Source organism: Nomascus leucogenys, chromosome 22a, assembly GCF_006542625.1.
Source record: "Nomascus leucogenys isolate Asia chromosome 22a, Asia_NLE_v1, whole genome shotgun sequence".
Classification (NCBI taxonomy): domain Eukaryota; kingdom Metazoa; phylum Chordata; class Mammalia; order Primates; family Hylobatidae; genus Nomascus; species Nomascus leucogenys.
In genome coordinates this window covers 78,013,546-78,036,542 of record NC_044402.1, presented here as the reverse complement: position 1 = coordinate 78,036,542, position 22,997 = coordinate 78,013,546, and the positions used below count along the sequence as shown (strand labels likewise).

General features: G+C 40.4%; 1 protein-coding gene across 1 annotated transcript; it reads left to right on the top strand.

The window, feature by feature from the left end:
- Window positions 1-4,255: 4,255 nt before the first annotated feature.
- LOC100593132 (tetratricopeptide repeat protein 30A) lies at window positions 4,256-8,445 on the top strand. Its single transcript, XM_003253770.4, has one exon. The coding sequence runs from the start codon at window positions 4,506-4,508 to the stop codon at window positions 6,501-6,503; it is 1,998 nt and encodes a 665-aa protein (XP_003253818.2). The 5' UTR covers window positions 4,256-4,505; the 3' UTR covers window positions 6,504-8,445.
- Window positions 8,446-22,997: the final 14,552 nt, after the last annotated feature.

Sequence of the window (22,997 nt, the reverse complement as noted above, 5' to 3'; positions counted from 1 at the left end):
TTTATTTCTTTTGAGAAGGGTGATTTCAGGGCTGAAAGAAGGAAGCAAGCATCCAAATACCTACAGTTTAAATGCTGACTGTTAATTTAGTCCATTAACCTTGTGTTGATCTGTGATGTTTTCATGTGTGAGAGGGACACTAGGACACCCCCTGTCCATATAGCTTTTTAAAGATGACAAAAAGTTCTTCAAATTATCGAAGTTTTTCTGGAGGTAGGAGAGTCTGCAGTCAAATGCTGGGTTCCTGTGTGCATTATAGATTGCTCAAATTTGCATGGGCAATTACACAGGGGGATCGCATCAGTGCAGGGCCGCTAGCCACACTGTCGCCATACAATTACACAATGGCTTCGGTGCTTAAACTTTAAAATTCCTGCACCATTGTGCCTGTTCTATTAGAACAAACTACAGCAAATGATCCAAAGCCAATTCAAATGACTGGAGAGGAGGTGCCCAGGGAGAGAGAGGGAAGGGGTGCAGTGTGGCCCACTACTGGCCAGCATGAGCAATCACCATTGCTGGCTGCTGCAATCACTGGCTTCTTTGTGCTTTGCAGTCTGCAGTTTTAAAGTGGGGCCAAAAATAAGGCTCACCTAATTCACAGAAGGGCAGTGAGGATTAACAAGGGAAGTTAGGCAAAGCAGGCCTGATACTCAAAGTACTGCATAAACACAGGGGCTTGGAGTAGCTCTTTGTTTGAATGGTTGATTTTTTTTTTTTAAATGCTGCTGTATCCACAGTTTTGCCTTCTCTATTAAGCCCTTTTATAAACCAAAATGCTATTGTGTTCTCCCTGGGAAGTTAATTTAGACAATAATACTGTAAACCCCAAAATACAAGCTACTTGATCAAAAGCAAGGGATATTCAAGAAGGAAATCTAATTAAAATATTAATAAAGCTGGAACTACCAGCAAAAGGAGAGTTCATAATGAGGTTAAGTGTCACACCATCTGAGCACAAATGTTCTCAAGTGTTGATTTTAGTATACACTCTTTCCCAAGGTCTTAAAAGATGGAACAGATGCTCCAAAAAGTCAGTCAACTACATTTCCAATTTGGCACTAATTCATAGTTTTCTTCTCGTTCACGGTAGAAGACTGGAGTGGGAGAAAGGGGATGCAAGATAACTGAGCTCCGCAAACTGTCCATCCTGAAGAAAATGGTCTGAAATCAAAGGGAAAAAGAAATAACAACTGGAAAATGGATTTGCAGAAGGTCCTCCCTTATAAAGGAAGATGTTTGACCACAGCTGTGGTTGAAATACTCACAAATTAACAATGTTTACCAACAGAAAGGGGCCACAGATACAGTATAAATAAGACATACCTTCCAACTAGTTTTAAAAGAGAATGCCAAATAGATTGTGCACCCAAATAGAATATGGGATTTGATCATGGCATATTTTGGCAGGCAGAACATAAGTATGCTAAGAACCAAGCATCATGCTTTTTGTTCCTATCTATTTTGCCTAAACGAAACTCTTCTACATGATAAACATGTCTCCCTCTGTGTAGCAAAATCCACCCTGAGTCCAACTCAAATTTCATCAAACTACAATTCCCTTCTACAAGTCACCAAATCACTTTATTGCAACCACCAAATGCTTTCCTATTACTTGAAATGGTATGATACACTTACTTTTTGATATATCCTCCAGGTTTTCAAGATCATATTGCAAACAAAATGATGCTTTATGACACTTTATAATATTCCACCCTATTTAATTCTTTCCATAATTTCTATCATTAAATGGCCTTCTCTCACCACCACCCCCAGCAAAACTAATCTATTCCCCAACTGCCTATCAGAGACCAGATAAAAGTCAGTCTATCACAGCAGCAGTGATGGTCATGCCAATTTCACAGTGTGATTTGTGCACTCATTTCATTTTGAAAATGACCCTGCCCTCCATCTGTCTAAGCAGAATGTCCTGCTTTTCTCAAGCCAGGCCTCTGGAGCAGCATCACATGAAATAAGGAGGAAGAGACACAGAACGGCCTCCCTCCTGCCCACTTCAGCCGCCACGCTCACAGGTACCCACACGAAGAGGAGAACCCCAACTGAATCCTGGTAGGGATCCCAGAAATTTGGAGGAGAATATAGTCCTTTTATTTTTCATATATTTTCAAGAAGCCATTTGAAGATGATGTAAATACAACCCTGCAAAACAGAGAGAAAGACTAATGAAGGGCAATTTCCCATTCCCATGTTGTCATCTCACCTTAATTTAATAGCAAATTACCTAAGGTAACAGTACATACATAAGAATTTTAAAATGCTGAGCCTTGCAAGGCACAGTGGCTCATACCTGTAATCCCAGGACTTTGGAAGGCCAAAGTGGGAGGGTTGCTTGAGGCCAGGAGTTTGAGATGAGCCTGGGCAACATGGTGAGACCCTATCTCCATTAAAACATTTTTTAAAAAAGATTAGCCAGGCATGGTTGTGTACCTGTAGTCCCAGCTACTCAGGAGGCTGAAGCATGAGGATCACTTGAACCCAGGAGTTCAAGGCTGCAGTGAACTATGATCATGCCACTGCATGCCAGCCTGAGCAACAGAACAAAGCCCTGTCTCTAAAAAATAAATAAAATACTGAGCCTAAATTCCCACGGGAGAACCATCAGGCAGCCAGCTGTAAAGAAGTCGATGCACCCCTTCCCCCAATTTATTACTGAGCAGTATCCTCTACCCATGTACCTCCTTGGGCTTAAGACTCTAAAAGGGTGCACCAAGAGATCAGATTGAAAGAAGCCTCAGAATAGAGTTATAGTAATATTCCACAGTTGCTTTCTGTGGGGTCTTAGGTGAGCCAAAGTCCCATTCAATCCTGAAATGGGTGCAGTTTCCCTTTCTTGGAATTGATGCATTGGGAAGCTCCTTGTCTAGTTCCAGCCAAAAAGATACAACTCTGCCAATTCCCAGCAAGGGAGAAGACTAAGTACATAAATTCAGCCATATGATGATATGAGCAATCACACACCTACTAAAAATCTCCTTCCAGTGATACTGGGTAAATACGAGCTACACAACTCCAGTAGTCACATCTGCTCACAGCTGGAATCAGGGCCTAGAAGTTCAAAGTTTACTACCTACACAAAGTTAGTTCATTGTTTTAATGGAGAAACAAAGACAATAATATTCCTTATACACACTTAGCACCAAACAATGGGCCCTTACAAACTCATGTATATGAGATACATGAATTGGGTTATTCATCAGTCACTATTTCCTATTGAAATTGGTTATTGGATATCATGGTTCAGCCCCTACCTACCTAGATGTGGCCTTAAACAAACTATTAATTTTATAGCTGGATTTAATTAATAATGTAATACTTAAATCTTTAAACCTTTCTAGCCCACAGACTTCTTAAACTGCAATATGCAGAATGCAGGCTGCTTATTCAAATTAGAAATACTACATGTAAACAGTCTATAACAGAGGTGGTATATGATATGGTTGATATCGTATCACCCATATGATAGCTGTGAAGTTTATATACAGAAAAGATTTATGGGCAGTAACACTATTATGGATGCATACAAAGGATCTGCAGTAATTATGTAGCAAACAACACACTTTTACTTGGATTAGGTTTATATTAGGTGCTAGAGAGACCAATGGATATCATGGGAGATGACAAAAGATACTGATTTCTTATTGGCAGAGACAGTTGGAGGACCACAGCAATGGATACAACCAAGTGTAAACGCCAACATATACTCAGTAATTTTTTTGTCACGGAAAAGGAGAGATACTGCGATCAAAAACAGATCCTCTCCCAGTACCAATTAAGATTCACAGCACTTTTTCCTTATTAACCTCTGGAAACCACCAAATAAGAAGGATTTCTGTTTGCTGCTGTATTCTGTCCTTACAAACTGTGCCCTCCGGGTAGCATAATAAGAACCTGCTCTAATTCCAAAGGAATTCAAGGAGTTAATTCCCTTTTGCCATCCCGCTCCTTTTATTAAAAGGTCCTTTTATTGTACTGGCGAATCTCTACTTTAATAAAAGTAAGTCAAACGCCAGCATTAGTATAGACCACACCAATGTACAAGGCTCAAAATCGCCAGAACATGGTGCCGGAAGTCTTCCTCCGCTGCGCTAGAGACCGAGGTGGCACAACAGACACCTCATCTTTAGTGAGCAGGGAAGGCGAGTGACTGTGCGCGTCCCCGCGGACCACGAGTCGGGTCGGTGCAACAGGGACTACGCCTCCCAGCATGCAGTGCGGCCACGCCCGCGCAGCGGCGCCACAGGAACGATGCATGCCGGGACGGGGAGTTTCAGTCTCTGAACGGCCCGGAGTAGTCGTCTTTCCCCTTCTGACTGCCGCCACTCCGCAGTCCAGAATATTTGAAGATCAAACCGAACTTGAGAGACTAACGAGAATGGTCCCTTTTTATTCCTAACAGATTCCTTCCGTGGCAAAGTAACCGGTCGTCTTCCGTTTCCGGTTGCCCTGTTGCCGTGGTAACCACACGCATAACAGCTGTGGTGGTTATGGCTGGCCTGAGCGGTGCGCAGATCCCGGACGGGGAGTTTACCGCGGTAGTGTACCGGCTCATCCGCGATGCCCGCTACGCCGAGGCGGTGCAGCTGCTGGGCCGAGAGCTGCAGCGGAGCCCTAGGAGCCGCGCCGGCCTGTCGCTGCTAGGCTACTGCTACTACCGCCTGCAGGAGTTCGCGCTGGCGGCCGAGTGCTATGAGCAGCTGGGCCAGCTGCACCCGGAACTGGAGCAGTACCGCCTGTACCAGGCCCAGGCCCTGTACAAGGCCTGCCTTTATCCGGAGGCCACTCGGGTTGCCTTCTTTCTCCTGGATAACCCCGCCTACCACAGCCGGGTCCTCCGCCTGCAAGCTGCCATCAAGTATAGCGAGGGCGATCTGCCAGGGTGCAGGAGCCTGGTGGAGCAGCTGCTGAGTGGGGAAGGGGGAGAAGAAAGTGGAGGCGAGAATGAGACCGATGGCCAGGTCAACCTGGGTTGTTTGCTCTACAAGGAGGGACAGTATGAAGCTGCATGCTCCAAGTTTTCTGCCGCACTGCAGGCCTCAGGCTACCAGCCTGACCTTTCCTACAACCTGGCTTTGGCCTATTACAGCAGCCGACAGTATGCCTCAGCGCTGAAGCATATCGCTGAGATTATTGAGCGTGGCATCCGCCAGCACCCTGAACTAGGTGTGGGCATGACCACCGAGGGCTTTGATGTTCGCAGTGTTGGCAACACCTTAGTCCTCCATCAGACTGCTCTGGTGGAAGCCTTCAACCTTAAGGCAGCCATAGAATACCAACTGAGAAACTATGAGGTAGCTCAAGAAACCCTCACTGACATGCCACCCAGGGCAGAGGAAGAGTTGGACCCTGTGACCCTACACAACCAGGCACTAATGAACATGGATGCCAGGCCTACAGAAGGGTTTGAAAAGCTACAGTTTTTGCTCCAACAGAATCCCTTTCCTCCAGAGACTTTTGGCAACCTGTTGCTGCTCTACTGTAAATATGAGTATTTTGACCTAGCAGCAGATGTCCTGGCAGAAAATGCCCATTTGACGTATAAGTTCCTCACACGCTATCATTATGACTTCTTGGACGCCGTGATCACTTGCCAGACAGCTCCTGAAGAGGCTTTCGTTAAGCTTGATGGGCTAGCAGGGATGCTGACTGAGCAGCTTCGGAGACTCACCAAGCAAGTACAGGAAGCAAGACACAATAGAGATGATGAAGCTATCAAAAAGGCAGTGAATGAATATGATGAAACCATGGAGAAATATATTCCTGTGTTGATGGCTCAGGCAAAAATCTACTGGAATCTTGAAAATTATCCAATGGTGGAAAAGATCTTCCGCAAATCTGTGGAATTCTGTAACGACCATGATGTGTGGAAGTTGAATGTGGCTCATGTTCTGTTCATGCAGGAAAACAAATACAAAGAAGCCATTGGTTTTTATGAACCCATAGTCAAGAAGCATTATGATAACATCCTGAATGTCAGTGCTATTGTACTGGCTAATCTCTGTGTTTCCTATATTATGACAAGTCAAAATGAAGAAGCAGAGGAGTTGATGAGGAAGATTGAAAAGGAGGAAGAGCAGCTCTCTTATGATGACCCAAATAGGAAAATGTACCATCTCTGCATTGTGAATTTGGTGATAGGAACTCTTTATTGTGCCAAAGGAAACTATGAGTTTGGTATTTCTCGAGTTATCAAAAGCTTGGAGCCTTATAATAAAAAGCTGGGAACAGATACCTGGTATTATGCCAAAAGATGCTTCCTGTCCTTGTTAGAAAACATGTCAAAACACATGATAGTCATTCATGACAGTGTTATTCAAGAATGTGTCCAGTTTTTAAGACACTGTGAACTTTATGGCACAAACATACCTGCTGTTATTGAACAACCCCTGGAAGAAGAAAGAATGCATGTTGGGAAGAATACAGTCACAGATGAGTCCAGACAATTGAAAGCTTTGATTTATGAGATTATAGGATGGAATAAGTAGTTATGGCTGATAGTGGCTTTTTTCAAAATGGCTTTCTTACGTATCACACTTTTTTATCTGTATTTAGCCTTGGCATCTTTATATTTGTCTTATTTTGAATCTTATCCACTTTATAAGAACAAGTTTATGTTTGAGCAACTTTTTCATTTAATCCAGAAGAGTAGGGACTATGCAGTGTAAGCTGCATCACTTCTGCTTTCTTCCTACTAGTGACAATCATCTGGTCTTGCTCTCAAGCAACAATTACTAGAGTAACATCTTTGTATAAGCAAGTAACCCCAGATAGAGTTGAGGTTTCAGCTTTGGGCTGTCAAAAGGGTATGTCATGGACCAGAGCACTGTTAGTATGGGTATGTTTGCATTTGGTCACTGATATGTAAATGACTGCTAGCCCACGGCTGGACCACTTCTCAATCAGCAAATAAAGCCATGTCTATTTTGCTATCTCAGGATAGACTATGCTGTCTAATAAATCTAATTCTTAACTCTATTTCTCCAGTTTTTTAGTCCTTTAACTTTCTGGATTGCAACAAAGTCTAGTTTAGACCTTCCCTAAGCACTTTTAGAAGTACAAGTATATGGGAATTTCTTTTCTTGGTTCTTTTCAGGTTATGAGGTTTGGTCAGTGACATAATTTTTTTTCATAATTTGGTTGATTGGTTACTTCTTAAGTTTTATAATAAACGTTTTTCTTCATGTTCTATTTTTGATTTTACAGAAATGATTTTGCCTCCTTGTGGATACTGACATATATTAAGTGTGGAAGCTTATTAATATTTTCAGTTTTTTAAAAACTGAAATTTTTAATTTTTACTTTTTAATTTTTTAGGAAAAAATAAGCACTGAACTGAGAATGAGAAGACTAAAAGTATGAGTTCCATACCTTCTAATTTTAGGCTTTCAGAAATTCCTTTATTCTTTGGGGTTTCATAATCATTTGAGCTATCAGAAGCCTTTACAATTACTTTTGGCTGTAACATCTGATTCCGTATAAGCCATATAGAAAAAAGTTGCCTTTCTTTTTTTGTGACCTGGATATATAAGCAAATCAGCCAGGAAATATATGATTGTATTTTATATTAATGTTTTCTAGGATTTTGGCTTACAGTAAATGTTAACCCCTGCGGTGATTGTTATTGTTGGATGTTATACTGATTATTAATAAGAAATTTGGATTTTTGCCTTTTTACCTGGAATTTTTGCTTACAACAGTAGCTATGAATATATATAGGGTGGTCCCCAGTCTCTGTTATGGTTGCACATAAATTAATAATTTTATAACTATTTAGAAATTGTATAATTCTCTTAACTTCCTCTTTTAGTTTTTGTATTGTTTGTTTTTGTTTGGGAAGAGGAGATTTGCTTTCAATCCTTCCAAAAAATGATGAACCACCCTTCCATTCAGTAGTTTGATAAGCTGTTTTAATGTGTATTTTTTCCTCAATTATTCTTGAAATATTTAGAGCCTCTCCTGCTTCTAACATGAAGGCCTTTAGATGCCCGTCTGCCAGAAATCTGGAAACAGAGGAACAGGTGAAATGAAGATGTAATGGAGATTTAGCTAATGATGTACTTCACAGTCCACCTTCGATCCCCTTCATGTCCAAATCTCAGTAGTTAATCAAGTGTCTGCTGCCATTAACAGAACAGAAGTAATGGATAACAGAATGGAAATAAGAGATGCCAGAACTACTTCCATAACTAACTCACCAAATCAAATCATCTGTCCTTATATTCTTGTTTTATTTAATACAAGGAGAAGAGGCCATACACTTTCCAAAAGGTCAAAGCCACATAGAATAGGAAGGCAATCTCTAGTTTAAAGCTTTCTCTTGGAGTGTTTTCTCCCCCTACCTTCAAAGGGTCTACTTGAGAGATAGTGGTGTTTACTTCTGCAGAATGTATCACAGGATAAGAAATGAAAAATCAATCTTTCTTACCACCCCGTTCTCTTTCCCTTTTTTATCTTTTCCCTTTTGTCAATTATAGGGACAATTTTCTCTGATAGCTGGAAGTTGAACCTCAAGCAGGTATGAAAGATGCATAACAACCTTTTAGCAGTAAGTGTCAGTTGAGTGAGCACTATGATTATCAAGGTGAGTTTGGAAACCTTTTAAAAATGCATTTTTGCAAAACGAGATAACATATATTGATAAAAAGTGACTCTCAGACTGGTAATGCCAGAAAAAATTTTAAGAGGACTCACGAAAAATACTAGATCTATATAATTTGTATAATAGAGTGAATTTTTTTATATATTTATGGTAGCCTCCATCTTTTAAACTTTTTGAACTCAATAGAAAAACAGGCTGAAATTTTAAAGACATGCAGTATTTGGATCATTTTAAATTCTGTAACATTGGGAATTAAATATACTCAACTTTAGAGGACACTTGCCTTACTGTAATCTATAATCATTTTATATTGAAAAATAGGGCCAGACATTAGCCAAACCGTAATTAATTTATTAGCCATAGGTATAGTGTTTAATATTCTCTTGGGGAGTGAGTCTTTACTAAGTGATTATTCTATACTTGATACCACTATTAATTGAGGTTCTTTTGGTTGTTTAATTAAATCACCTCTTTTGGATTTGGGCCAAGATTGATCCACCACATACTGAAATCCTTTCTACAACATCATGATGTGTATTTATTAGAAAAGGAATTGCTTCATAAGGAAAAATTATTAGAATATAGAGACCTATAAGTACATTTCTAGTGTGAAAAATAAGCATTTGTTAGTTTAAGTGAGACCTGCCAATAACTTGATTGCAAATATTAATATCATATGAACATATAAAATGGGCCCAAGTCCTTGTTCAAAAGTGAAATTTGCACGTTTGTGAAATAAAACACATCAATATCAATGACTGAATACCTTAATTCAAAACAACAAATGGCTAAAATTATACTATGCAAACAGGACCCTAGTAAGGTATGTGGGAAAGCATTTATTGCTGCTAATATTTTGTTTTCAATTATTTCATTAGGAGAGTCAAATGCTTAAGATAAAGGACACATGACTAAAAGTTTCACCAGCACTCATGGCATCTGCTATAAAACATGTGTCCACAGAGTACCCACAAACTCTCAAGATCTTAAGTCTCAACAGTAAATTACTGGTTAGTTTTTCTAATCAGAGTCTCAACCTCTTAGTCCCAATTCTTCCAAATTTTCCAAAACCATACACTATAGTATATATGGAAAGGAGGATATATACTTTTGTGAATATAAAGTGTCTGTTCCATTTTTAAGTCATGAAGTACCATAGGAAGAGATGGTCACACCCTAACATTGTAAAGCAAAAGAAAGCTTCAGGAATCGGACCATAACAGCAACACTTTGCTGAAAAATATTTAATTAGAAGGCAATACCACATACTCACATATGCTAAGGAGTGCCATTATTTTGTATGTTTACTGGAAAAGGCAAATTTTTTTTCTGTAGTTAAAACAATATTTTTGTTTCTAGAACTTTTGTTCTTGTACTGATTCATTACCATTAAACTGTTTTCACAAAATGCCAAAGAACAGAGGAGAGCTATACATGATTTGACCAAGATGCTGCAAGTAGTTTCAGAAACTAAGGAGACTATTTTTCTGACAATGTGTGTAAGATTTATAATGAAATGATTGGTAAAATTATAAAATGATTCTGGAAATAATCATGTAAAATATAAAATGGGAAATCATAAATGTGATTTTTTTTACATTTGTAGCTATGACCTAAATAAGTTCTTTTAAATTACAAATTAAGGATTAAGGTAAACATCTGGAATGTATCTGCAGCTAGAGTCTGAACAATGGGGACTTAGACCAGTTCATCTCTTGAATCATAAAACTGAGGCTCAGAGAGATTAAGGTGACTTCCCCAGGATAATATGATAGAGCCAAATAGGATCCGGGCAAAGCCCAGATCAGAATTCAGGGTGTCTTGCTCAATTCTCATGCTCTTTCCACTCTACCATCTATCTCTTAGACAGAGCAGGGACCCCTCTTAGGGGCCTACAGGGCCCTGCAATTATGGAAATAAAGGAAAATCCTGAGTTCCTACAAAGGAAGTTCCAGGCACCTAGCTAGCCCTGAAAAGTAAATAAGCAACTTGATGAGCAAGAAGGTAGTAGTAACTTAAGGCGATAGCCAAGGAAATTGGAATCACAGGATGTTTGGTTCCCTTATAGGAACTAGAGATAACATCTTAACATATGTCCCTGAATTGTTTTTCAGAAACCCAGACCCCCATCAAACAGATCTGCCTGCACATAGACCTCAGATAAGGGGGAACTGAGGACTGAACTCTGACTGCCATTCTTTATGGTCTAAATTATTTTCTGAGGTGCCTGGAGGAACCCACACCCAGGAGCCAGAGCTTACATTCTTTTCTACTGACCCCAGAATTTTTAAACCTTCGTTTCCTTAACCAATTGCAAATTAGAAAATTTTTCAATCTATCTATGATCAGTAAGTCCCCACTTCAAGATATCCTGCCCTTTTAGGCCAAACCGATGTGTAAACGCCATGTATTGATTTACAATTTTGCCTGTAACATCTGCTTTCGTGAAATTTACCCCTGCCTTTAAAAAACCCTTGCTTGCACACCGTGAGAGAAGTCAGGACTTAAGCAAGAACTGCCTGATCCTCCTTGCTTGCCACTCTGCAAATAAATGTCCTCCTTTCTCCTGCTGCAAACCTCAGTGTGGATGTTTGGCCTTATTGTGCCAGGAGGGTGAATCCCTGTTCAGTTCCATAACACCTTCTCTTAGGTATTTTTTGTTTTTATTTGTTTGTTTGCTTTCTTTACAAATTTTTCTGTCAGTGCTAGGCATTTCTTTTCCCAGAGCTATGACTTTTGCCACTTCAGTTCCTGCTGATAATTTAATCTGTGGTTTAACAGGCTTTTTCCAAAATACACTTAGTGAGAACATTCCAGGGCTGGCCTAAATTACACTATGGTTTACAAAAGTGTGTTGGTTCCTGAGCAGGTGTGCTGTGCTGTTTGCAGCAGCGCAGATTTAGCTGCGGTGCAAGCTGGGCTAGGCAGAAAGATTATTGACTCACCTGTTGTTTCATCACTGCTTTGAAAAAAATCACCCTATATGATCCTTCTTCAAGTCAGTGATTTTCTTCTCTTCATTATAGTTTCCAGCCACCAAACACGTAAAAATGGCCGTCAGAAGGCTTCCCTACACCTTAAGTGCAAAGAGCTGTGACTTACTTATCCAAAAATCCCAGCATAGAGCCAGCTGATTTCACAAGTATTTACAAAGTGTTACCAGAGACTTTTGAGGCACCATAAGGCTTTACCTTTACTTGCAAAGTCCATTCGAGCTGAACTCCTAAACACCGTCTTCCAGGAGATTGATTGCTCATTTTAACTTAGGTTTTGGGGAGGAAAAATTAAAAGCAAGCAATTGAGCCATGATTAAGTCCCTGTTATTTACCTTCTTTTTTCTTTTTGTACTAATAATTCTTAGTCCACATTCCACATGAGAATCAATGGGTAAACTTTTTAAAAAGTAAAGATGCCTTGGCTCTAACCCCTAACGATTCTATTTCTATTTATGGAGATGGGAGTGGAAGGAGGGGTCAGTTTTTTTTGTAAGTCCCCCAGGTAACGCTAATGTATAGCCAAGGTTGAGAACCATTGTTCTATACACACACAGTAGTGACCATATGGCTGCCCTGTGCTGGTGTGAAGGTTGTGGTGCAACATGTTTGAGAATAAAATAATCCTGATGCCCAACCTAAAGAAATGATGAAAAATGAATAAATGGAACAAATCAAAGGATCTGAATTTTTTTAGAGGCACTTAATTTGGGGTATTCCGATTCACTCAAATATAGCTTTTAAACCAGTGAAACTTTTTTAAAACATTTTTTTAAATCATACATTCAATAATTCTTAAGAAAACTTTGGCTTTCATAGAAGGAATTTTAAAAATACTGAAGTAGCTAAAAGCTATACAATTTGATAGTGGAAGCTAAGAAGGGTTTTCAAAATTTAAGAACATGAACATACTCTTTTTGTTTTCAAAGACTCATAAATGTCATTTACTGTTGTAGGAGAGGAAAAATTTTCTACTGTCCTCTTAGGGTTTTCAGCTAGGATTGACGTAAGACAGATTAAACAGGAGAAAAGCATACAAATTTTATTTACATATACATGGGAGCCCCCACAAGGACAATGAAGACCCAAAGAAGTGGCTAGGCCTAAGCACTTATATAGTAGTTTGAACAAAGGGTGGAAATTGTGGAAAAGTAACTACAAAGATAAGTTAGTTTAACAAAGTTTGTACAGATTTCTCTCAGCCTCAACTCCCTGTCTCTGGTGATAAGCATGTTGTTTCTTTTGTAGTGGTATAGGGAGGGCATCTTTCACTTGGGAGTTTCATCTCCTGCTTTTGGGAAGAAAAGGGGAGATTAGAGTGCCCTTCCTATACCTGCTGTTTCTCAAGTGCCTCTATTTCAAAACAACTAATATGCCAAGGCAGCATATTTTGGAGTGGCATGTCTTGAATTCCTTCACTGTCATTTCTACTTAGTTTATTAGTTTAGCTTTGCTAAAGTCAAAAGTGACTGTATTATCATAACCATGCTTACAAATGCTTTTGGTTGACTTTGGATGCACCCAATTTGTTCTCCTAATACTTGAGCCATATTCAACTGTTCTTCCTATAAATTTGGATTCCTCCAAACCAGACTCCAGTTCCATGTATGCATTTATAGATACACATACATTTTTTAAAAATTTGCATTGGAAATTGATAATACTCAATGGTTATGCTGATTTATTTATTTTGAGACAGGGTCTTACTCTGTCATCCAAGCTGTAGTGCAGCGGTGTGATCATGGATCACTGCAGCCTTGACCTGCTGGGATCAAGCGATCCTCCCACTTCAGCCACCCGAGTAGCTGGGCTACAGGCACACACCACTACACCTGGCTGATTTTTTTTTTTTCTTGTAGATACAGGATTTCACAAGTTAGCCAGGCTGGTCTCAAACTCCTGGGCTTAAGCTATCCATCTGCCTTGGCCTCCCAAAGTGCTGGGATTACAGGCATGAGCCACTGTGCCCAGCCCTATATTGGTTCATAATTCAGTATGAATTCTCCAGCTTCACTCTGCCCCCACCCCTAAACATTTGGTCTAAACTGATGGTTCTCAAAATGTTTGACTGCCGAGTAGAATTATCTGAGAAGCTTTTAAAGCTCTCATGCTGTATTAGTCCACTCTTGTACTGCTATAAAGAATTAACTGAGACTGGGTAATTTATAAAGAAACAAGGTTTAATTGGCTCATGATTCCACAGGCTGTACAGGAAGGATGGCAGCATCTGCTTCTGGGGAGGCTCAGGGAGCTTTTACTCATGGTGGAAGGCAAAGTGGGAGCAGGCATCTAACATGGCAGGAGCAGGACCAAGAGAGAGCATGAGGGCGGAGGTGCTACACACTTTTAATCAAGCAGATCTTGTGAGAACTCACCATCATGAGAACAGCACCAAAGGGATGGTGCCAACCATTCATGAAGGATCTACCCCCATGATCCAGTCACCTTCCACCCGGTTCCACCTCCAACTCTGAGGATTACAATTGAACATGAGATTTGGGTGGGGACACAGATACAAACCATATCACATGCGCCAGGCTGCATCACAAAACAAAGAATATTAGAGGGTGGAACCCAGGTATCTGTATTTTCCTGAGCTTTCAAAATGCAGCCAACGTTGAGAACCGCTGGTCTAATTGATCACTATAATTTCCCTTTCCATGATTAATTTAGGAAAAAGCATGTGACCCAATCCTTACCAACACACAAGAAGTCTCCTGGAAGGCTGCTGGGAAAGCTTTCTTTACCCCTTTGGAAAAAAAAAAAAAGGATGTAAGAAAAAGTCTCTCTTCATCAAGCATTGTTGATCTGAATCTGGTGCCACCAGTTTGTGACCTTGATAGAGGGTCGTGGTGACTTTGGGTGAAGATGACTTTGAAGATATCTTAAGAAACAGAAAGAATTTGAGTCCTTGATGATCCTGGAGCCTGACCTACCTCTGAGTCTTCAATAGAATAGAAATAATATCTTAATTGTTTAAACTTGTTTGAGCCATATTCTTCTGCTTCTTGTCTCTAAAAGCACCCGGAAAACACCATTGAAAAAGATTTTCTCTTTGCCAGAACTCTACTCAGGCTCCCCTGAACTTTTCAAGTAGGCCTTGACTTTTGGACTTCCGTATTTGTCCCTACACTGTCCAGTTTTTTGTTCTGTTTTGTTTTGTTTTTTTTGAGACGGAGTCTCGGTCACCCAGGCTGGAGCGCAGTGGCGTGATCTCGGCTCACTGCAAGCCCCGCCTCCCAGATTCATGCCATTCTCCTGCCTCAGCCTCCTGAGTAGCTGGGACTACAGGTGCCCACCGCCACGCCCGGCTAATTTTTTGTATTTTTAGTAGAGACGGGGTTTCACCGTGTTAGCCAGGATGGTCTCAATCTCCTGACCTCATGATCCACCTGCCTCGGCCTCCTAAAGTGCTGGGATTACAGGCGTGAGCCACTGCGCCCGGCCTGCACTGTCCAATTTTAACAAGAATCCTTGGCTTAGTAGACTCCCTCTTCCTATCTGATTGCCCTCCAGATGTTACTGGGTCTCTTATTCTCCACCATTCTTCAGGTATGTCTGATCATCCCAGCCTGCTTTCAGCAAGAATCCTGTTATGTCAGTCTGACCAGAATCCCCACTTAGCCCTAATGTTTCCTCTTAGTACTTTTCCATCCATCAACCCCCACCCTGCTCCTTGGCTATAAATTCCCACTTGCCCATGCTATATGTGGCGTTAAGCCCAATCACTCTCCCCTACCACAAAATCCCATTGCAGTGGTCCTGTATACCTATGGAGATAGTTCCCACATACACACCTTAAATAAAGGATGCCTCATCATCTAAAGTGTCATTGAATTTCTTTTGGCACCATATATAGGCCATACGTTTTGACTGTTGTTCATAGGGTGATGAATCTTTATGCATATTCCCAAACACTCTGGGAGTATGTCTTCCTTGAGACCTAGCGTCACTCCTCAAGTTTCAAGGTGAGTAGGACAAAATTAACTGACCTTTGTAAAGATGTTACCCAAAACCTTGACTTCATTAGCATTAACTGCTCATCAAGTCTTTTGAAATTGCAACAGCTACTCATAAAATTGGATATGAATTCAGTCTCTGGAAGAGCATTCACTTATGTAGAGGTAAATAGTTAAATTGTTCCACCCAAAGAACTAAGTCTAAACCTTGCTTACTGCTTCTTGGCAAAAACACAAGGTAAATACCAATGCATACAGCAAGTCATAGAAAACATTCCCAGTTTTAGAATTTCCTCCACATTCACAAAGGTGATTTCAGTAAAATCTCAGTAATGATGAAAGAATGAAAATAACAGCAGCATTTATTCATGTATAGTAAACTTCAGCATTGAAGTGAGACAACCTAATCTATTCTCTGGTGAGAAATGCTAATCTATGTACAGCACTATTTCAGCCTTCGCCCTTTCCAGCTGTAAATCTGGTTAAGGGAAAAGCTTCATAAAAAGTAAATACTTTAGTTCTTCCTGATAATCCCCCTCAGCATTGCATTCCACTTATCAGGCCCAACTTAATTCTGAGTTGTTGGCTTATTTCGGTTCTCTAAAAGAAGGACGCTAGAAATTAAAATTCAAAGCGGATGGTCCATATCACATCAGGGGATTGGGACAGTTGATTTACTCCTATAATCTCTTTAAACATCTACCAGGAGAGGTTCTAAGGCAGAATTTATTGCCTCCTCCTGCCATCTTTGGGCCTACAAAAAACGAAGCAAAATCCTTCTATGAAATCTGAAACTCCAGTCACTGATTTCCTGGCTGATGTCATTTCCAAAGCACGATGTAGCCCTGTGATAGTCACAGCGGGAATCTACCTCTCTATGGGGTTTCCATCTGTTTGCCATCAGAAAGAATCTCTTTGTGGAACCACGGTAAATATGGAGAACCCATTCCTCCACATGGGTCCCAGAGTCTTGTATTAGCTTTTCAGCCTTCAGGATCAGCTGCTGTTAGAATTGAATATGCTTACATTTCTGCTGTAACTTTCATTTTCATCCATGTTTGGTTTATCATAGGCTGCTTGGTCAAAGTCTTCCATATGATTCTGAAACTCTTATGCAAATGTTACCAAAATGAAAATTTAGCCACTGCAATTCTTTCCTTTGGGAGAAGAGTTTTCTATATGACTTTAGGTAATGCACTTCTTATTATAAAATGGCTTGTACTTGAAGCAAATCTTTATGAGCTCTTTAGGTCCAAAGTTGCTTAAAAGTGTAATATTTTGTGTTGAAAGGCTGTTTATTCACTTTAAAATTAAAATTTAAATTTTACAGATGGGGTCTCACTATGTTGTTCAGGCTGGTCTTGAACTCCCAGCCTCAAGTGAGGCTCCTATCTTGACCTCTCTAAGTGCTGAAATTACAAGCATGTGCCACCATGCCCAACCTAGGTTATTCACTTCTTATTAAGCATTAACAGAGATGATATAATAGATTAGAGCAAAGAAAACAGATTACAATGATAAGACATTTCAAAACTGATCTTTTGTGGGTCAGCTTCAATATAGATAATTCGCTGTAAATAATTGGGGGTTCACAGCAGTATCAAGTTATAACTAACTGGGAATTGTATTGATCCAGCCGTAAATGCATAATAGTCGCTTTTTTTACTGAAGAAACAGAGCATGAATTAATTCCACAGGAATGTTTAATAAAGGAAACGATTTCATGAAGATCAGCCTTTTTCTCATCTCCATTCTTCCCTGCAGGTATTTCAGCCTTCACAGCGCCCGAACAAAAACAGACTCTATTCTGTTCCTCAAGGAATAATTTATTAAACATGTTTTTGTACATTGGTCTTTCTGTGTTTATGTGCCATTTCCTCAGAGAAGGCTGACTATGAGGATGAAATAGAAATAACATCACTGTTCAATATTCTTCAAGCCCCAATTCCTAGGAAATGACAAGGATACAAAGGTCTTTTTATTCATCCTGTCAAATGCCAGTTTGTTTCAATGTGGTTTCCCTGAGTTCAGTATCAAATGAGGCACAGTCCCCAGTGGGCAGTAGAGAAAGACGTTTTCCTCGCCACATCGGGGAAAGAAAATATGAATACTAAACCAAATGACTGTCAAAGGATGGAAAGGAGATGAAGAAAGGCCTCAAGAAAGAGGATAAGGCAGAAGGGCAAGACCAGGTGAAGAAAGGCAATCAACAACTTGCCTTTAAAGGAATGATGAAATTATGACCACCGTATTTACATGACCTAAACATGAGGTGCTACCTCAGTGTTTTGTAAAGCACGTTACACGCATGCAATAATTAACGGAGAAGAATTTGACACACAGATGAACATTTTTCAAGAGCCATGTATTTATTTTATCGTGTGTATGGTTTATGTACCCATTCACACACATACACATACACATATATACCTAACACATCAAACCTGAAATTTCATAGATTCTATTGCTTAGGATGAAGCTAAAATAAAAATGGTTTTATTGAAGGAAAAATATTAAATAATACACATAGTACTAGGCTATGGAAAGAAGCATGACAGTGATAGTTGAATGACTGAAGTTTAAGAAATCTTGGTAAAGGCAAATGAAAGAGTTTCATGTGAGAGTGTGGGGAGAACCCTACTCTCCACTGATCAAAAGTGTGATTTTTAACTATTTTCAAAAAGCTAGCTTTGTATTTTTAGTCAGATATTTTCACCACCTATGGTGAAAATTTCCTCGGGAGAATGTTGCCTAACAAATATATTGGAAAACAACTGTAAACTTTCTAGAGCTGTGTTTTCTTGTCTGAAGAGTTGAAACTTTATAAACTATGGTTGTTTTTTTTTTTTTTTTTTCACATTTCCTTACCACTCTAATCTGTTCTGATATTAGGATTTTTCCCCCATTTCTCACAAACCTAACAAGTTCTGACTTTTTGGTGGACGACAAATCTTACCAGTAGAGGGGGCCTTATTCTGCTTGGAAAGTCCTGTAAGCCCAAGGATCTTTGCGGGAAACAGGATCACCCCTCCATTTGTTTGCTGACCACCACCTCCTTTTACTCTGAGTTAGTCATTTTACAGTGTCAGCACCAGCCTGTGGATCTGTCTGACAGTGGATGTATTTTCACAGTGCAGTCTGAGATCCAGCCTTCAGCTTTTGTAAGAATCCAGTTAGCCACTGCATGAAACATCTTGTTAAAATCGTGAGTGTTCTGATCATTACCACATTTTTCATTATGTGTGTGGTAATCCTGGGCTGACTAGGCTGGGATCCAATTGTGTTCATTTTGAGTTGGATTCAAAGTTTTAGAGTTGGAAAGATTTTTAAAAGCATCTGTTCCAACTCTTTCATTCCACAAAGAACTTATGTCCCACAGAAAGTTACTAGTGTGGAAATAGGATTATTCAGTTTATGTGAAAACGTCCTTCACAGCCTGCTTTAGTCCTGACTGCACCTAGGGGCTGTGCAACTTTGGGCAGGTCACTTAACCTCTGAGACTCCCTTTTCTCTTCTATAAAATAGGTAACCATTAAAATCACTTCAGTTCTATTCTATTGGGCTCACTGCCTCTAAGCATTTAGAGGCAGATGGAGTACTAAGGTTGTAGAATTATGAATGATTTGTCTTTTATTGAAAAAAGTTTATAACTATTGCATAATCTTTATCTTCTATTTGCAGGCAATTCTAAGGCCTCTTCTTGGCTTTTATTTTTCCTTCCTGTTCTTTAAATTTGTAAATGATTTTTACCTTTATGAGCATAGAAGGCATTAAAATTCGACTATACCAGAACAAAAATTTATAATTCCAGCATGAATGCAACAATCAAAACGTTAATCCAGGATGGTAAGAGAATGCGGAAAAGTGAAAACAGTTGGCATATTAAGGTTATAGCATTGTGAATGATTTGTTTTTTTAAAAAAAAAAAGTTTATAATTGCAAAATAAACATAATTCAAAAGGATGAAAAAGTCCATGTAAAAAGCAATGCAGAGATGAAGGATCCGCAGTCAGCCAGAGATTTTAGGGGGTGGAGCCAAAGCAATCAGCAGCCCCGTGAGTGCCAGTGCTCCCCACCAGACCCCACTCCTGGCGTGTGCCTCAGCCTTGCAATAAACTTCCCCTTCTTCAGGATATTGAATTGGGGTTCAGAGAAAGCCAGACATCATGTAATCAGTTTGAAATTACAGCGTATATCTAATAAAAGCCCACAAAACTTGCCAAAAAAATTTTTTTTCCCTGAATCTCTTAAAGAGCAATGTGTTTGCTAAGAAAGGGGAATATGGGAAAGAAATCATGTATAAGAGAAACCTTTTCACAGAACCAACGCAACTTCAGACCCGATACACATACTGGCAGATAGCTTAAAATAGGAACCCCGTCACCTTAGAAGGAGACAGAGAATCAGAGTCTTCACCTTAGAGTGAGGAGAACCCTGTTTAGCCTGGATCCCAGGAAGGTCCACCCCATCTCTTTTCCTTCTGTTGACATAGCTGCTCTGTGGAGAGGACAAAGGTCTTTCCTGCTAAGTAAAATCAATGCATTAGAGTGTTTTGATGATATACCCCACAAATTTGGATTGATTCTATTGGAGACATAGGGCTCACTTCACTGGATGTGGGACCTGTGCAATCACACAAAGCTTTACACATAGGAGGATCCTCTTCATGCTTGGTTTAATCTCTGCTGTCACTGTTTTGAAATTCTTAATAATTTGTGAACAAGGGACCTCACATTTACATTTTGCACTGGGCTTTGAAAACTATGTAGCTGGTCTTGACTGGGCGTTTTTTATGAGGCTGTTCACATTGCTACATAGATTTCTTACATTACTGCTCTGTGGTTAACCCTTTCAACATGCTTAGTCTGTTGGCCTGCTATGGGCAACATGTGGCTTGCTGTGAGTTGGGTCTGTGTCTTCCCATGTGTTCTGTAGTGCAGAGTGTTGGTCCCTTCCATGCAGATTAGTCCTTTCACCTCTTGTAAGCTCCAGGTCAGCGCCTGTGTCTTGCACAGACAATCCAGCAGGTTCTTTGTCTCTTCCCCAAATGTCCAGAGCTTCATACTCTTTTTACCACGGATGCTCTAAGAACACACCACCCTTTTAGAATCAACATTAAAGGTAGTTGAGTTCTTCTGAAGACTTTGCCTGGGAAAACATTAGTGTAAATCTGTGCTACTTTGAGCATGCCACATTTACCCTCATAGGCCTTGTATGTGGCAAACGACGAAGAGACCTTTGGTGTTGTACTTCCTCTTGCTCAAACATCTGTTGATTTTTAACATTTGATTTTCTGCAGGTCAGGGTCTGCTTTAAGATTTGAAAGTGGCTCCTTTGAATGAGTAAAATGCAATTTAACTACAGCTCTGTAGCATTTCTATAGCCAAAACCCCACGGGCTACACAGCAAGAACTGGCAACCTCCCTACTGTAGCCCCTACACAAAAGGCCCAGAGGAGTATCAGAATGGCTCTTGGGTATAGCTCCTTTAACATTCTAGCAATAATTATCTTTTCCCCTGCTCTCCTCCCAGAGCAGAACAGAAAAGAAAACAAACACCGTCCTATAAAAAAATGGGCCCTAATGCCCCAAGGGGGAAAGGAGGAGAGAGAGAAGAGGAAAGTTACCTTGCAAATTTGGGAAATGCTTCTCAATATCAATTTAAACTCTGTCATCCCAGAGCCTGGTGTAGTGGCTCATGCCTGTAATCTCAGCACTTTGGGAGGCCGAGGCGGGCAGATCACTTGAGGCCAGGAGTTCAAGACCAGCCTGGCCAACATGGTGAAACCCTGTCTCTACTAAAAATACAAAAAATTAGCCAGGCGTGGTAGTGGGTGCCTGTAATCCCAGCTACCCAGGAGGCTGAGGCAAAGGAGAATCACTTGAACCTGGGAGGCAGAGTTTGCAGTGAGCTGAGATTGTGACACTGCACTCCAGCCTGGGCGATAGAGCGACACTCTGTCTCAAAATAAATAAATAAATAATAAACTATATCATCCCTGAAAATGAATATGGCCATTGGATGAGACTGGCAGGCACAGCATAAGAGGTGAAGGGATGAGCACGCCTATAGCTCACCCTGGTAGAAATATTGAAAAATAAATCTGACCAGTAGACTTCAGACCCACCCTTCTCCATGCAACAAGAAATGCCCCCCGCCCCCCGACCACCCCACACCTTATTGTTTTGTGAGGTTTAAATAGGAACAGCCATCACTAACCATTTGGTTGAAGTCCTGGATGGCTTCTGCAGACCAAATGACTGGGGGTGTTTGGGAGTGGAGTGTTCCTGAAAGAAGTGGGTGTGTACCTGAAGGCTGATGGGCTAGTTGTGACCCAGGTTGGGAGTAGGAATTCACAAAGGGTTTTTTTTCCTGTGAGAGGCTTATATCTTTAAAGTGCATCCGTTTGACATTCAGGGCAAAGTCCTAATTAGCAGGGTCGTGACTTTTCCTCTGCTATATAGGTTTTTCCAAACCACATGACCTTGGATGGACTGAAGGGGCAGAGTGTCAATCTTTGGTCCAGGGGAGAGCCATCACCTTATGAAGTGGACCTGGACTCAGAGAGGTCAATACAGAAAGTAGAATGAGGCTGTCTCCTTTCTCAGTCAGTGAGAGTTAGTTGCCCTTTGAAAAAAGAAAGGGCTGAGACTGGACATTCAGGTAACTGAAAGAAGCTGGGCTCCTATTGTGGCCTAGCAGGGGCACTGCACTTCTTGTGTTCACCTTCAAAAGGAATTCTGTGGAAGGGGCATTCTGTAGCAAATCACCACCCAGTTTCTAAAACACCAAAGACCCAGATAGCCTTAATGTTTCCCTCAGTGTAACTAAACTTCAGATGGGCTTCTTCCTGACTTGAGGCTCTGACCTCTTTTCTTAGAGCTTTTTTTTTTTTTTTTTTTTTTTTGAAACAGGGTCTTGCTTTGTCACCCAGGCTGGAGTGCAGTGGTGCTATCATAGCTCACTGTAGCCTTGACCTCCTGGGCTCGAGTGATCCTCCTACTTCAGCCTCTGGAGTAGCTGGGACCACAGGAGTGCACCAGCAGGCCTGACTATTGTTTTGTTTTTTTTTTAAATTGAGTCTCACTATGTTGGCCAGGCTGTATTTTCTTTAGGAAACTTTTAATTGTAAATTTGTTCTCTGCTCCTTTGAGATATATGTAAATATTTTAAAACATCCCTTGCCAGTTTTACTAGCCAGAAATATGTTTCTCAGGGATCTAGGATCCATGTCTTTGAAATATAATCATCAAAGAAGATAGCTTTGAGCCTCATAACATATCCTGCGGAATGACAGGAGCCTAACTTCAGTGGGTGCCTTGCTCCAAGTTGTAAAACTACCACTCGTCATAAAGATATGAGAAGTTTGCTTTCCTTTGGGTAAAGCCAATTAGCAAACACAGATAGCCCACACATCTCCCTCTCGCT